The 15,882-nt window shown below is 42.1% G+C and overlaps 1 protein-coding gene across 4 annotated transcripts in view; it reads left to right on the forward strand.

The window, feature by feature from the left end:
- The first annotated feature begins 15,154 nt into the window (after positions 1-15,154).
- NPHP3 (nephrocystin 3) overlaps positions 15,155-15,882 on the forward strand; it is a 50,436-nt gene continuing 49,708 nt past the window's right edge. For all 4 annotated transcript variants that reach the window (XM_030873472.2, XM_030873468.2, XM_030873469.2 and 1 more), the window contains exon 1: positions 15,155-15,558. In XM_030873472.2, the coding sequence (XP_030729332.1) occupies positions 15,166-15,558 (393 nt within the window). In that variant the 5' untranslated portion in view covers positions 15,155-15,165. The remainder of the gene's footprint in view (positions 15,559-15,882) is intronic.

A 15,882-nucleotide genomic window follows, 5' to 3' on the forward strand; every position in this document is an offset into this window, starting at 1 on the left:
TTACCATTCTTTTGTGTGTGTGGTGAGAACATTTAAGATCTACTCTCTTAGCAAATTTCAAGTATACAATATTTTAACTACAGTCATCATGCTATACATTAGATCCCCAGAACTTATTTATCTTATAACTGATATTTTGACCAATATCTCTCCATTTTCTCTACCTCCCCCACCTCTGGTAATCACTATTCTACCCTCTGCTTCTACGAATTCAACTTTTTTAGATTCCACACACAAGTGTAATCTGAAAGTGTCTTTCTGTGTCTGGCTTATTTCACTTAGCATAATGCCCTCCAGGTTCATACACATTACTGCAAATCGCAAAATTTCCTTCTTTCTTCGGGCTGAATAATACTCCATTGTGTATGTATACCACAGTTTATTTATGCATTCATCCATCAATGGACATTTAAGTTGTTCCCATGTCGTGGCTATTGTGAATAATGCTGGAGTGAATATAGGGTGCACATATCTCTTTGAGATAGTGATTTAATTTCCTTTGGATATATACCCAGAAGTGGGATTGCTGGATCATATAATTGTTCCATTTTTAATTTTTTGAGGAAGCTCCGGTGTTTTCTATAATGGTTGTATTGATTTATAGTCCCACCAACAGTGGGGCATAATTGTTCCCTTTTCTTCATACCTTCACCAACAACCATCTTTTGTCTTTTTAATAATAGCAATTCTCATAGGTGTGAGGTAGTATCTCATTGAGGTTTTGATTTGTATTTCCCTAATGATTAGTGATGTTATGTTGAATACCTTTTCGTGTACCTGTTGGTCATTTGTATGTCTTCTTCAGAAAAATGTCTATTCAGGTCCTTTGCCCATTTTTTAATTGGATTAATTTTTGCCATTGAGTTGTATGAGTTCTTTATATATTTTGGATATTAACCCTTTATAATTTCTCCCATTCCATAGTTCACCTTTCATCTTGTTGATTGTTTTCTGTTTGTTGTTGCTATACAGAAGCATTTTAACTTGATGTAACCCACTCATTTATTTTTGCTTCTGCTGCCAAGACCAATGTCAAGGAGCTTTTCCTCTATGTTTTCTTTGAGTCTTCTTTCCTTTTTTCTTAGCCCAACTAAAGTTTTATCAGTTATGTTTATGTTTTCAAAAACACAACTCAGTTTTGTTGATCTTTTCTATTGTTTTCCTATTCTCTGTTTCATTTACTTCTATGCTACTCTTTATCATTTCCTTCTGTAGGTGTCCTCTTCATAGTGTTTAACAGGCCACAAACATGAACAGGGGTGATATCTAAGATTTCATAACCTGAGGATGGATATATTCCTAGAAAATCCGAGTTAATATGCTGAGAGCATGGTTCCACAGAATACAAAATACAATGGTATTTGAGTTGTTTTTATTCTGCACTAAGCATAAATAGTATTCTGTGTGCTGAGCTGAAACAATATCACCTTGTCTAACATTGTTTCTCGAGAAAATATGGTTCAAATACTAAATACTATCCATATATTTCTTATGAAGAAATATAGTTCTTTCTTGCAACAACAGATCTCATCTGACTCCCCAGTGTCTGACTTAAGTCAGAAAAGGCATATCCTTTCTCAATTCTATAGAGTAGTGAAGAAGACTACATTTCTTCTCTGTAGGAGCTGGTTAAATCTGGCTCCTTGACTGCTTCCTGCCATGTGGGTCATAAGTGTGGGTAAGAAGTGATGTTACTAATGACAGTCTGAAGTGGACATTGGGTACCAGATTTGGAATGGGGGGTTCCATAAAAGAAATTAAGGTTACATTCAACTCTACATCTGAATGTGAGTAGGGATGGGAGGAGTGGGGAGAATAGTCCTGAACTTCAGAAACAAAGGGACATGCCTCAGCAAGCAAGAAATAAATGGCTTCTTGCATCTCAGAGGCTGCTTCTTCCCCAGAAAAATAGGCCTATTTTATTTATTAAACAAATGTCCAAAATGTGCAGTATGCTTTAGAACCACAAGTAAATATCTTTGATAGCATATTCTTAACAAGACCCACTGCAGCTCTTTTCAATGCATGGCCTTCTATATACCCATACATTTCCTTAGTCCAAGGCAAAATGGCCCAGGGCAACCCTATCTTTAGAGAACATACTTCATGAGGAATGGATACTCCATATTTAAAATATTCTTATCCAACTTCCCTTCCACTGCATCTGTGTATGTTGCCTGTGTTTCAGCCTTGTACTCACCTAGGCATTAAACCCCTCGCCTTCACCAATTTCTGCAAAAAAAAATAAAAATCAAAAAAATCAAAAAATCAAAAATCCAATCACAGCAAGTTTTTTGTGAGAGTGGAAGTTTATTGAAGATTTTGGACATTTTGGGGAAGTACTATACAACATTCCACCAACTCTCTACATTCTTCCTTCCCCTTTTTCCATGTCTTCAATCTCTTCCCCTTCCCAGTTCAAAGTAATTCAGTATGGCCCTCTATCAGTCAGGGCAGGCTGGGATGTGCTGTGGTACAAAACAACCCCCAAACCAGTCACTTAATACAAACATTTATATGGGAATGAGACCTTCATTGATGTGCTTTGAAAGTACCCACAGAGATAATCTGAGCCTAAGCTCTACGTTTATATCTTTTGTACCATGGATAGTTACTCGGATACTGAAAATATTACAATATGCCGAGGAGGACGTTATAGTTCCCTAAAAGGGGAACTGTATTTTGGTCTAATGGTTGCTAAATAAGAATTTACTTCAGAATCATGTGGGAACTTTTAAAAATTCAGATGCCTGGGCCCCATCCACAGATATTTTGATTCAGTAGATTTCATGTGCAGTCCAGGACTCTAAATTTTTAACAAGCTCCCCACGTACTTCTGAAAATTATCCAGGTTTGAAAACTACCCCTCTAGTACAGCGGTCATCAAACTACAGCCCTTAAGCTAAAGCAAACCCTGCCATCTGTTTTTGTAAATAAAGCTTAATAGGAATGCAGACATGCCCATTCATTTATATCTTGTGTATGGCTGTTTTGTGCTATAATGGCAGAGTTGAGTAACTGAGACAGAGACCATATGGCCCACAAAATGTAAAATATTTACTATCTGGTCCTTTACAGAAAAAGATTGCAAACCCTTACTCTTGTCTATTTCATGACTAATTTCCAGAGTCATGTGATTACTTGTGATGGGAATTAAGTAAGGCAATGCAGATGATCACTACTGAAAACAATAATATCTGGACTGAATTCTTTACAATCTTTATCTTCATATGAGAAAAATGATTGTTTTTTATATACAAATTACCAGCCAAATTTTTTCCTGAGTTATACTGTCCCCTAATGGTAGAAATGTTAAATCACAGATGCTTAATCAGATTAGATGTTCCCCATTGTTAATCAATTCCTGAAATCAGTCACTATAGACTTTGTAGCAAGGGACTTCAGGAATCAGTTCAGGTGGTAGAACTGAGCAGGACTAAACGCGCTCAGAGAAGGTGGGCAATTTTAATGAGAATTAGAATCCCTTCCCTCTGTAAAATTCCTTTCTCTTCAAAGACTATTACTCTTTGCATATGCAATTAGATAGTCATTTATCCCAAGGTGATACATTTCTTGAGGATATTTCAGCCATTTGTGATGCCATGTCCATCTCCAAAATTGAAGCACAATACTATCAATATGGTCAAAATCACATGTGTACTCACTATGATGAACGGTGATGAAAGGAAAGAAAGCTTAAACAGGAATCTGGATGCATACACATAAATGCCAAGATGGTTACCAAGGTGGATTGCACCCAGGTTGGCAATAATGAGTCAGCAGAGGATGAAACCACTGGTTTTCTCCTTGACTAATGATTAAAATCCTCTGAGTTGCTTTTAAAACATGATGATGGCCAATTCCTGACCCCCATCAGAATTACTTGGGACATCTCTTAAGGTGATGCTGGACCTCTGTAAGGTGGACCACACTTTGCGTAGGAATGAATTAGATCATCCCTAGCCACTAGCTACCATTTTCATACAAACTCAGTGGTTCTGAGACCTTAAAGTATGTATCACTTGGAAGCTAACTAAACATGCAAATTTGCAAGCTCCAGTGTCACAAATTAAAACAGTGCGGAGACGAGGGGAAGATGGCGGAAGAGTAAGACGCGGAGATCACCTTCCTCCCCACAGATACAACAGAAATACATCTACATGTGGAACAACTCCTACAGAACACCTACTGAACGCTGGCAGAAGTCCTCAGACCTCCCAAAAGGCAAGAAAGTCCCCACGCACCTGGGTAGGTCAAAAGAAAAAAGAATAAACAGAGACAAAAAGGATAGGGACGGGACCTGCACCAGTGGGAGGGAGCTGTGGAGGAAAGGTTTCCACACACTAGGAAGCCCCTTCGCGGGCAGAGACTGTGGGAGGCGGAGGGGGAAGCTTCAGGGCCACGGAGGAGAGCGCAGCAACAGGGGTGCGGAGGGCAAAGCGGGGAGATTCCCGCACAGAGGATCGGTGCCTACTGGCACTCACCAGCCCGAGAGGCTTGTCTGCTCACCCGCCGGGGAGGGCGGGGCTCGGAGCCGAGGCTCGGGGGTTTCGGTCGGAGCGCAGGCAGAGGACTGGGGTTGGCGGCGTGAACACTGCCTGCAGGGGGTTAGTGAGCCACGGCTAGCCGGGAGGGAGTCCGGGAAAAGTCTGGACCTGCCGAAGAGGCAAGAGACTTTTTCTTCCCTCTTTGTTTCCTGTGCGTGAGGAGAAGGGATTAAGAGCGCTGCTTAAAGAAGCTCCAGAGACGGGCACCAGCCGCGGCTATCATCGCGGACCACAGAGACGGGCATAAGACTCTAAGGCCGTTGCGGCCGCTACCAAAGAAGCCTGTGTGCGAGCACAGGTCACTATCCACAACCCCCTTCCAGGGAGCCTGTGCAGCCCGCCACTGCCAGGGTACCGGGATCCAGGGACAACTTCCCCGGGAGAACGCACGGCGCGCCTCAGGCTGGTGCAACGTCACGACGGCCTCTGCCGCCGCAGGCTTGCCCCACATCCGTGCCCCCCTTCCCCCCACGCCTGAGTGAGCCAGAGCCCCCGAATCAGCGGCTCCTTTAACCCCGTCCTGTCTGAGCAAAAAACAAACGCCCTCCAGCGACCTACATACAGGCAGAGGCAGGGCCAAATCCAAAGCTGAGCCCCTGTGAGCTGTGAGAACAAAGAAGACAAAGGGAAATCACTCCCAGCAGCCTCAGAAACACCGGATTAAAGCTCCACAATCAACTTGATGTGCCCTGCATCTGTGGAATACATGAATAGACAACGAATCATCCCAAAATGAGGAGGTGGACTTCGAGAGCAAGATCTATGATTTTTTCCCCTTTTCCTCTTTTGGTGAATGTGTATGTGTATGCTTCTGTGTGAGATCTTGTCTGTATAGCTTTGCTTCCACCATTTGTCCTAGGGTTCTATCCGTCCATTGTTTTTTTTAAATTTTTTTCTTAATAATTAATTTTAATAACTTTATTATACTTTACCTTCTTCCTTCCTTCCTTCCTTCCTTCCTTCCTTCCTTCCTTCCTTCCCTCCCTCCCTCCTTTAGACAACGAATCATCCCAAATTGAGGAGGTGGACTTTGAGAGCAAGATTTATGATTTTTTCCCCTTCACCTCTTTTTGTGAGGGTGTACATGTATGCTTCTGTGTAAGATTTTGTCTGTATAGCTTTGCTTCCAACATTTGTCCTAAGCTTCTATCCATCCCTTTTTTTCCTAAATAATTATTTTTTAATTCAAAAACTTTATTATATTTTATTTTACTGTATCTTCTTTCTTTGTCATTTTTCCTTCCTTCCCTCCTTCCTTCCTTCCTCCCTCCCTCCCTCCTTTCTTTCCTTCTTGCCTTCTTTCTTTCTTTCTTCCTTCCTTCCTTCCCTCCTTTCTTTCTTTCTTTCCTTCTTTCTTCCTTCATAGTTCTACTAATTCTCTCTACTTTTCCTCCTTCTTATTCTGAGCCGTGTGGATGAAAGGCTCTTGATGCTCCAGCCAGGACTCAGTGATGTGCCTCTGAGGTGGGAGAGCCAACTTCAGGACACTGGTCAACAAGAGACCTCCCAGCTACACATAATATCAAATGGTAATAATCTCCCAGAGATCTCCATCTCAACACCAGAACCCAGCTTCACTCAACGACCAGCAAGCTACAGTGCTGGAAAACCTATGCCAAACAACTAGCAAAACAGGAACACAACCCCACCCATTAGCAGAGAGGCTGCCTAAAATCATAACTCCACAGACACCCCAAAACACAACACCAGACGTGGACCTGCCAACTAGAGAGACAAGATCCACCCTCATCCACCACAACACAGGCACTAGTCCCCTCCACCAGGAAGCCTACACAACCCACTGAACCAACCTTAGCCACTGGAGACAGACATCAAAAACAACGGGAACTACGAACCTGCAGCCTGCAAAAAGGAGACCCCAAACACAGTAAGATAAGCAAAATGAGAAGACAGAAAAACACACAGCAGATGAAGGAGCAAGATAAAAATGCACCAGACCTAACAAATGAAGAGGAAATAGGCAGTCTACCTGAAAAAGAATTCAGAATAATGATAGTCAGGATGATCCAAAATCTTGGAAATAGAAGAGACAAAATGCAAGAAACATTTAACAAGGACCTAGAAGAAGTAAAGATGAAACAAGCAACGATAAACAACACAATAAATGAAATTAAAAGTACTCTAGATGGGATCAATAGCAGAATAACTGAGGCAGAAGAACGGATAAGTGACCTGGAAGATAAAATAGTGGAAATAACTACTGCAGAGCAGAATAAAGAAAAAAGAATGAAAAGAGCTGAGGACAGTCTCAGAGACCTCTGGGACAACATTAAACGCACCAACATTCGGATTATAGGGGTTCCATAAGAAGAAGAGAAAAAGAAAGGGACTGAGAAAATATTTGAAGAGATTATAGTTGAAAACTTCCCTAATATGGGAAAGGAAATAGTTAATCAAGTCCAGGAAGCACAGAGAGTCCCATACAGGATAAATCCAAGGAGAAACATGCCAAGACACATATTAATCAAACTGTCAAAATTTAAATACAAAAAAAGCATATTAAAAGCAGCAAGGGAAAAACAACAAATAACACACAAGGGAATCCCCATAAGGTTAACAGCTGATCTCTCAGCAGAAACCCTGCAAGCCAGAAGGGAATGGCAGGACATACTGAAAGTGGTGAAGGAGAAAAACCTGCAACCAAGATTACTTTACCCAGCAAGGATCTCATTCAGATTTGATGGAGAAATTAAAACCTTTACAGACAAGCAAAAGCGGAGAGAGTTCAGCACCACCAAACCAGCTTTACAACAAATGCTAAAGGAACTTCTCTAGACAAGAAACACAAGAGAAGGAAAAGACCTATAAAAACGAACCCAAAACAATTTGGAAAATGGGAATAGGAACATACATATCGATAATTACCTTAAATGTAAATGGACTAAATGCTCCCACCAAAAGACACAGATTGGCTGAATGGATACAAAAACAAGACCCTTATATATGCTGTCTACAAGAGACCCACTTCAGACCTAGAGACACATACAGACTGAAAGTAAGGGGATGGAAAAAGATATTCCATGCAAATGGAAACCAAAAGAAAGCTGGAGTAGCAATTCTCATATCAGACAAAATAGACTTTAAAATAAAGACTATTAGAAGAGACAAAGAAGGACACTACATAATGATCAAGGGATCGATCCAAGAAGAAGATATAACAATTGTAAGTATTTATGCACCCAACATAGGAGCACCTCAATACATAAGGCAAATACTAACAGCCATAAAAGGGGAAATCGACAGTAACACATTCATAGTAGGGGACTTTAACACCCCACCTTCACCAATGGACAGATCATCCAAAATGAAAATAAATAAGGAAACACAAGCTTTAAATGATACATTAAACAAGATGGACTTAATAGATATTTATAGGACACTCCATCCAAAAACAACAGAATACACATTTTTCTCAAGTGCGTTTGGAACATTCTCCAGGATAGATCATATCTTGGGTCACAAATCAAGCCTTGTTAAATTTAAGAAAATTGAAATTGTATCAAGTATCTTTTCCAACCACAACGCCATGAGACTAGATATCATTTACAGGAAAAGATCTGTAAAAAATACAAACACATGCAGGATAAACAATACACTACTTAATAACGAAGTGATCACTGAAGAAATCAAAGAGGAAATTAAAAAATACCTAGAAACAAATGACAATGGACACACAACGACCCAAAACCTATGGGATGCAGCAAAAGCAGTTCTAAGGGGGAAGTTTATAGCAATACAAGCCCACCTTAAGAAGCAGGAAACATCTCGAATAAACAACCTAACCTTGCATCTCAAGCAATTAGAGAAAGAAGAACAAAAAAACCCCAAAGCTAGCAGAAGGAAAGAAATCATAAAAATCAGATCAGAAATAAATGAAAAAGAAATGAAGGAAACAACAGCAAAGATCAATAAAACTAAAAGCTGGTTCTTTGAGAAGATAAACAAAATAGATGAACCATTAGCCAGACACATCAAGAAAAAAAGGGAGAAGACTCAAATCAATAGAAATGAAAAAGGAGAAGTAACAACTGACACTGCAGAAATAAAAAAGATCATGAGAGATTACTACAAGCAACTCTTTGCCAATAAAGTGGACAATCTGGAAGAAATGGACAAATTCTTAGAAATGCACAACCTGCCAAGACTGAATCAGGAAGAAATAGAAAATATGAACAGACCAATCACAAGCACTGAAATTGAAACTGTGATTAAAAATCTTCCAACAAACAAAAGCCCAGGACCAGATGGCTTCACAGGCGAATTCTATCAAACATTTGGAGAAGAGCTAACACCTATCCTTCTCAAACTTTTCCAAAATATAGCAGAGGGAGGAACACTCCCAAATTCCTTCTGCGAGGCCACCATCACCTTGATAACAAAACCAGACAAGGATGTTACAAAGAAAGAACTCTACAGGCCAATATCACTGATGAACATAGATGCAAAAATCCTCAACAAAATACTAGCAAACAGAATCCAACAGCACATTAAAAGGATCATACACCATGATCAAGTGGGGTTTATTCCAAGAATGCAAGGATTCTTTAATATACACAAATCTATCAATGTGATAAACCATATTAACAAACTGAAGGAGAAAAACCATATGATCATCTCAATAGATGCAGAGAAAGCTTTCGACAAAATTCAACACCCATTTATGATAAAAACCCTGCAGAAAGTAGGCATAGAGGGAACTTTCCTCAACATAATATAGGCCATATATGACAAGCCCACAGCCAACATCATGCTCAATGGTGAAAAACTGAAAGCATTTCCACTAAGATCAGGAACAAGACAAGGTTGCCCACTCTCACCACTCTTATTCAACATAGCTTTGGGAAGTTTTAGCCACAGCAATCAGAGAAGAAAAGGAAATAAAAGGAATCCAAATCGGAAAAGAAGTAAAGCTGTCACTGTTTGCAGATGACATGATACTATACATAGAGAATCCTAAAGATGCTACCAGAAAACTACTAGAGCTAATCAATGAATTTGGTAAAGTAGCAGGATACAAAATGAACACACAGAAATCTCTGGCATTCTTATATACTAATGATGAAAAATCTGAACGTGAAAGCAAGAAAACACTCCCATTTACCATTGCAACAAAAAGAATAAAATATCTAGGAATAAACCTACCTAAGGAGACAAAAGGCCAGTATGCAGAAAATTATAAGACACTGATGAAAGAAATTAAAGATGATACAAATAGATGGAGAGATATACCATGTTCTTGGATTGGAAGAATCAACATTGTGAAAATGACTCTATTACCCAAAGCAATCTATAGATTCAATGCAATCCCTATCAAACTATCACTGGCATTGTTCACAGAACTAGAACAAAAAATTTCACAATTTATATGGAAACACAAAAGACCCCGAATAGCCAAAGCAATCTTGAGAACAAAAAACGGAGCTGGAGGAATCAGGCTCCCTGACTTCAGACTACACTACAAAGATACAGTAATCAGCACAGTATGGTACTGGCACAAAAACAGAAAGATAGATCAATGGAACAGGATAGAAAGCCCAGAGATAAACCCACACACATATGGTCATCTTATCTTTGAAAAAGGAGGCAGGAATGTAGTGGAGAAAGGACAGCCTCTTCAATAAGTGGTGCTGGGAAAACTGGACAGGTACATGTAAAAGTATGAGATTAGATCACTCCCTAACACCATACACAAAAATAAGCTCAAAATGGATTAAAGACCTAAATGTAAGGCCAGAAACTATCAAACTGTTAGAGGAAAACATAGGCAGAAGACTCTATGACATAAATCACAGCAAGATCCTTTCTGACCCACCTCCTAGAAAAATGGAAATAAAAACAAAAATAAACAAATGGGACCTAATGAAACTTCAAAGCTTTTGCACAGCAAAGGAAACCATAAACAAGACCAAAAGACAGCCCTGAGAATGGGAGAAAATATTTGCACATGAAGCAACTGACAAAGGATTAATCTCCAAAATTTACAAGCAGCTCTTGCAGCTCAATAACAAAAAAACAAACAACCCAATCCAAAAATGGGCAGAAGACCTAAATAGACATTTCTCCAAAGAAGATATACAGACTGCCAGCAAACACATGAAAGAATGCTCAACATCATTAATCATTAGAGAAATGCAAATCAAAACTACAATGAGATATCATCTCACACCAGTCAGAATGGCCATCATCAAAAAATCTAGAAACAATAAATGCTGGAGAGGGTGAGGAGAAAAGGGAACACTCTTGCACTGCTGGTGGGAATGTGAACTGGTTCAGCCACTGTGGAGAACATTATGGAGGTTCCTTAAAAAACTACAAATAGAACTACCATATGACCCAGCAATCCCACTACTGGGCATATACCCTGAGAAAACCATAATTCCAAAAGAGGCATGTACCAAAATGTTCATTGCAGCTCTATTTACAATAGCCCGGAGATGGAAACAACCTAAGTGCCCATCATCGGATGAATGGATAAAGAAGATGTGGCACATATATACAATGGAATATTACTCAGCCATAAAAAGAAACGAAATTGAGCTATTTGTAATGAGGTGGATAGACCTAGAGTCTGTCATACAGAGTGAAGTAAGTCAGAAAGAGAAAGACAAATACCGTATGCTAACACATATATATGGAATTTAAGGAAAAAAAATGTCATGAAGAACCTAGGGGTAAGGCAGGAATAAAGACGCAGACCTACTAGAGAATGGACTTGAGGTTATGGGGAGGCGGAAGGGTGAGCTCTGACAGGGCGAGAGAGAGTCATGGACATATACACACTAACAAACGTAGTAAGGTAGATAGCTAGTGGGAAGCAGACTCATGGCACAGGGATATCGGCTCGGTGCTTTGTGACAGCCTGGAGGGGTGGGATAGGGAGGGTGGGAGGGAGGGAGACGCAAGAGGGAAGACATATGGGAACATATATATATGTATAACTGATTCACTTTGTTATAAAGCAGAAACTAACACACCATTGTAAAGCAATTATACCGCAATAAAGATGTTAAAAAAAAAAAAAAGAGGCATATACCAAAATGTTCATTGCAGCTCTATGTACAATAGCCAGGAGATGGAAACAACCTAAGTGCCCATCATCGGATGAATGGATAAAGAAGATGTGGCACATGTATACAATGGAATATTACTCAGCCATAAAAAGAGACGAAATTGAGCTATTTGTAATGAGGTGGATAGACCTAGAGTCTGTCATACAGAGTGAAGTCATACAGAAGTCAGAAAGTCATATGTATATGTATAAGTGATTCACTTTGTTATAAAGCAGAAACTGGCACACCATTGTAAAGCAATTATACTCCAATAAAGATGTTAAAAAAAAAAAAAGTCACTTAGTGGTACCCAGTGAGCAAATAGTTTGGCCTGAGGAGTCCAAGATGGCTTCATTTCACATGCCTTGGCTGGAAGGCTAGGCCAGCTGGGACTGTTGCCTGGAATGCCTACACACAACTTCTCCAGTCTGGCAGCCTTGGCAGTAGGTCTCCTTACATGGCAGCTCAAGGTTCCTAGAGAGAGTGTTCCAAAATACAGAAAGTGGAACAGAGTCATTTCTGCCATAGTCTACTGGTCAAAAAAGTTCCAGTGCTCAACCAGATTCAAGGGGAGGAGTCATAAACAGGCTGGAGTCATGGCTGTGTGACCCTTTGAAAAATCTCAAGTGCAGCTGTATAGAAACCTGAACTCAAAAGGAGTTCATGCTTGGTTTATTGTTGTCTTGAAATTCTTTATAATTTTTGAACAAAGGGCACTACATTTTCATTTTGAACTGGGTCCCACAAATTATGTAGCCTGTCCTCATCATAAACCTCACCTTTCAATGGATAGAGTATTAAAAATTTTGTAGCCATCTTTAACGGGCCATAAGCTGCCTGCCAGAGACTTCATTCCGCACCATAGTTCTGTATTCAAAATTATCCTTTCAAAATGAAGACTGATGTTTGTGGGTTAAATTCACCATAAAGAAGGGAAACAAATTATGAGGTTGGAAACTGGAACAAATTCTGTGATAAGTTTAGGATTAATAAATATGTTGGAAACCAACAACACTGAGTATCTGCTGGCACCCTGTAACTGGTCACCTCTGGGCTCACTCACTCAGTTATGTCACTTAGGCATTAACCAACAGTTATCCAAGATCAGTATGTGTGCTGAATTTATCCATATTGTCCTTGATGAGAAAGACAGCCAGTAATCACTATATAGAAAGGAGTCTCCATGGTCTCAGCAAACCTGGATTTGTTTTGGGGGGGTATCTGCAAAACTATGTAAAGGTTATTAGGGAAGGCAGTGACAACTCCTATGCTTTTTGAGAACCCCAGCCACATCTGACATCTCTTTGGGTCATCAGTCATTTGCACTGCATTATGTTCTCAGCAGGAGTTCAATATGATTGCTGGTGATGAATCTAAGCAACAAATGGCATCATAACAATAACAACTACCAAAAACCAAGATGAATAGAATGGGGACACAATTAATGGAGAACAAGGTCAGGAAAAGTTAAGTACAGTATTTTGCACAAAGGCAAAGATTATTGAATTGAAAATATTGATATGATAAACTCTTGAAAGGTATTATTATCCAGGGAAAGTTTCTTAGAGAAAGAAGCTAGACTTTGAAAGAAATGAGGGTTGGCAGAGTACTGAAAGGAAATAGAAACTACATTGGTATGAGGACAAGAAGAAAATCAGCCCAACTAGGGTGGAAGAACGTGGGTAGACGGATGTTACTGGATAAATTAGAGGTGAGGAAAGGAGAGTCATTGCTCCAGGGCACTGGTCCTAGGCTGCGGAATCTGAATTTACTCCACAAGTTATGGGAAGTTACTGTAGTTTGCTATTGGTTTGGAGGGAATGAGTGATGGCTTTTTATTTTAGTATGCAAGTATAATAGTGGAAGTCTCCAGCTGATGCACATTCCAAAGGAGGTGGCAGAAACCTAGTGAATGATTCCCTGAACCACTGATCCACATTAAGGGTACAAGTATTAGAAGCTGGTGATCAGAAAGGACTTTAAAAGAGAGGAGTTCTTGAGATACTTGATGGTGGGAATGTTTCCCCTTATCTCAGGAGACTATTTGAAGAAGTTAATATGTATCTCTTGGAGTTTGAAGAACACAGTGGCCTGGTATCTGATTCCCTTCTGAAGAAAATTTATAGGGTAAAAGAAAGGATGACTAGCTACTTTGATGGAGGTAGTGAGAACTGGCCTGCATTCCCAGAATTCTTTGAGGTGAAAATGTGTTTCCTGTTGTGGTAGATGTTGTGATGCCTGAAAGACTTGTTCCTCCAGCCACTGGAAGTGATGCCAGCAGACAGTCCTCAACTGTCAGTCTCCTAGGGGATTGCTTTGGCTGAAGAAAGCTGATGACTGTCTGGTATGGGGGTACAAAGTCCCAGCCCCCCACCCCAATTTAGAACAACTCTGCAGAGCTATCCCAGGATCAGAACTCCCTGTAGATTGGCTAAGGTATCTGTCGAGGCTGCAGCAAAGCTCAGCTTCTCCCGCTGACCAATTTTGCTTCTTTCCCTTCCTTTCTACAGGTGTTGATCCCAAGGACACTCCCAAATAAACATCTTGCATGGTTATCTCCATTTCAGAATCTGTTTCCCAGGAAACCTGACCTGTAACACCTGTAGATCAGATATGGACCCCACCAGTAAGTCAACTAGCATGAATTATCTTGGGTCTGCCCAAGTGGGACCCTGTAGGGAGGAATAAACATCAGTGGACAGGATCCTTAAAGTATCACTGAATTCCTTACAGCTGGGGAAGCAGTGAGCACCAGCTGGAATATAGCTGCACCAGCCCAGGTCAAGAAAACTGAAGATTAAAGATTTCCAGTTATGAGGGGGAGAGAGTCTTTGAAGAACTTACAAAACTATCTCTGAGAAGAGCCAGTTTTAACCATTTGCCAAGTCCAAAGAGCACAAACATCCAGTTCACAGCAGTGTCAATCAAATAAAGCCTTTCCCTCCCCTCTCCTGTCCTCCTTCCCAGGGCTCCAAACCTGGAGAGGTTAGAAACCCGGCGGAGGGGCAAGAACACAAGGTACCATAAGAGAGAAGACGCCAGCCCCACACTTTTCTTGACTTAAAAGTTTAAAACTGTTTTCCCATCTCTCTCCATTTTTCATGATATCCCTCAAATACTGTCATAGTCTATCCTTTCCTTTACTTGGTGAGATGCCCCATATTCCTGTGAAGTGTTGTCTGCAGTGTCCCTTGTTGCAAAAAGTCAAAACCTCACCTTGTCCGTAGGCCCTGACTTAGCGCTGTGGTGGAACTGCGCGACCGCCACGCTGCTCACTCCGCCCAGCTGCTCACTCCGCCCCGCTGCTCACTCCGCCCACGCGCGCTCCGCTCTCACTCCCAGCCCAGCCCTGCTGCCCCGCCCCATCCGTTCCGCTCCTCTGGCCCCGCCTAGCCACCCTGCCCCGCCCCATCCCTGTCATCCGCCCACTAGCCCTCCCCTTCTCGATGCGCTCGCCCCGCCCCTTCCTGCTGTCCCGCCCCGTCTCACTCGTCTGGTCCCGCCCCCTCCTGGTAACCTGGTGGCAAGGGGCGGCGGCCGCCGGCGCCATGGGGACTGCCTCGTCGCTCGTGAGCCCCGCCGGCGGGGAGGTGATCGAGGACACGTACGGGGCGGGCGGCGGCGAGGCATGCGAGATCCCGGTGGAGGTGAAGCCCAAGGCCCGCCTGCTGCGCAGCTCGTTCCGCCGGGGCGCGGGGGCGGGGGCGGGGGCCGGGCCGGGTTCGCTGCCCCGCGGGGCGGGCGGCGGCGGGCTGCTGGGGGCCAGCTTCAAGTCCACTGGCTCGTCGGTGCCCGAGCTGGAGTACGCGGCGGCCGAGTACGAGCGGCTGAAAAAGGAGTACGAGATCTTCCGGGTCAGCAAGAACCAGGAGTTGTTATCCATGGGCCGCCGCGAGGCCAAGCTGGACACGGAGAACAAGCGGCTGCGGGCAGAGCTGCAGGTAACGCTGGGCCCGGGCGCTCACCGGAGACGGCCGCGACACCCGGGAAACTGAGCCCCGGGGCCACCTGCCCACCTCCCCGCAGCCTCTTGGCCGCATTGCCAGTTGGACCCCTGGACGCCTGACTGCTCTGCATTTTAATTTGAGGGGACGTACTGTCTTGGGCTCTAAACTGATTCCTTAACTAACCGCCCCCCCCCTTTTCTATTTCTGGTCCATTCATTCAGATGCCTTGAAGCAATTAGCCTGAAAGTGTCCTGAAGCAACAAATGCTAATCTCCAGAAAAGTAGGTCCACACGGGGCACACATATACACCAAAGACT

Source organism: Globicephala melas, chromosome 4 (assembly GCF_963455315.2).
Source record: "Globicephala melas chromosome 4, mGloMel1.2, whole genome shotgun sequence".
In the NCBI taxonomy this organism is placed as follows: domain Eukaryota; kingdom Metazoa; phylum Chordata; class Mammalia; order Artiodactyla; family Delphinidae; genus Globicephala; species Globicephala melas.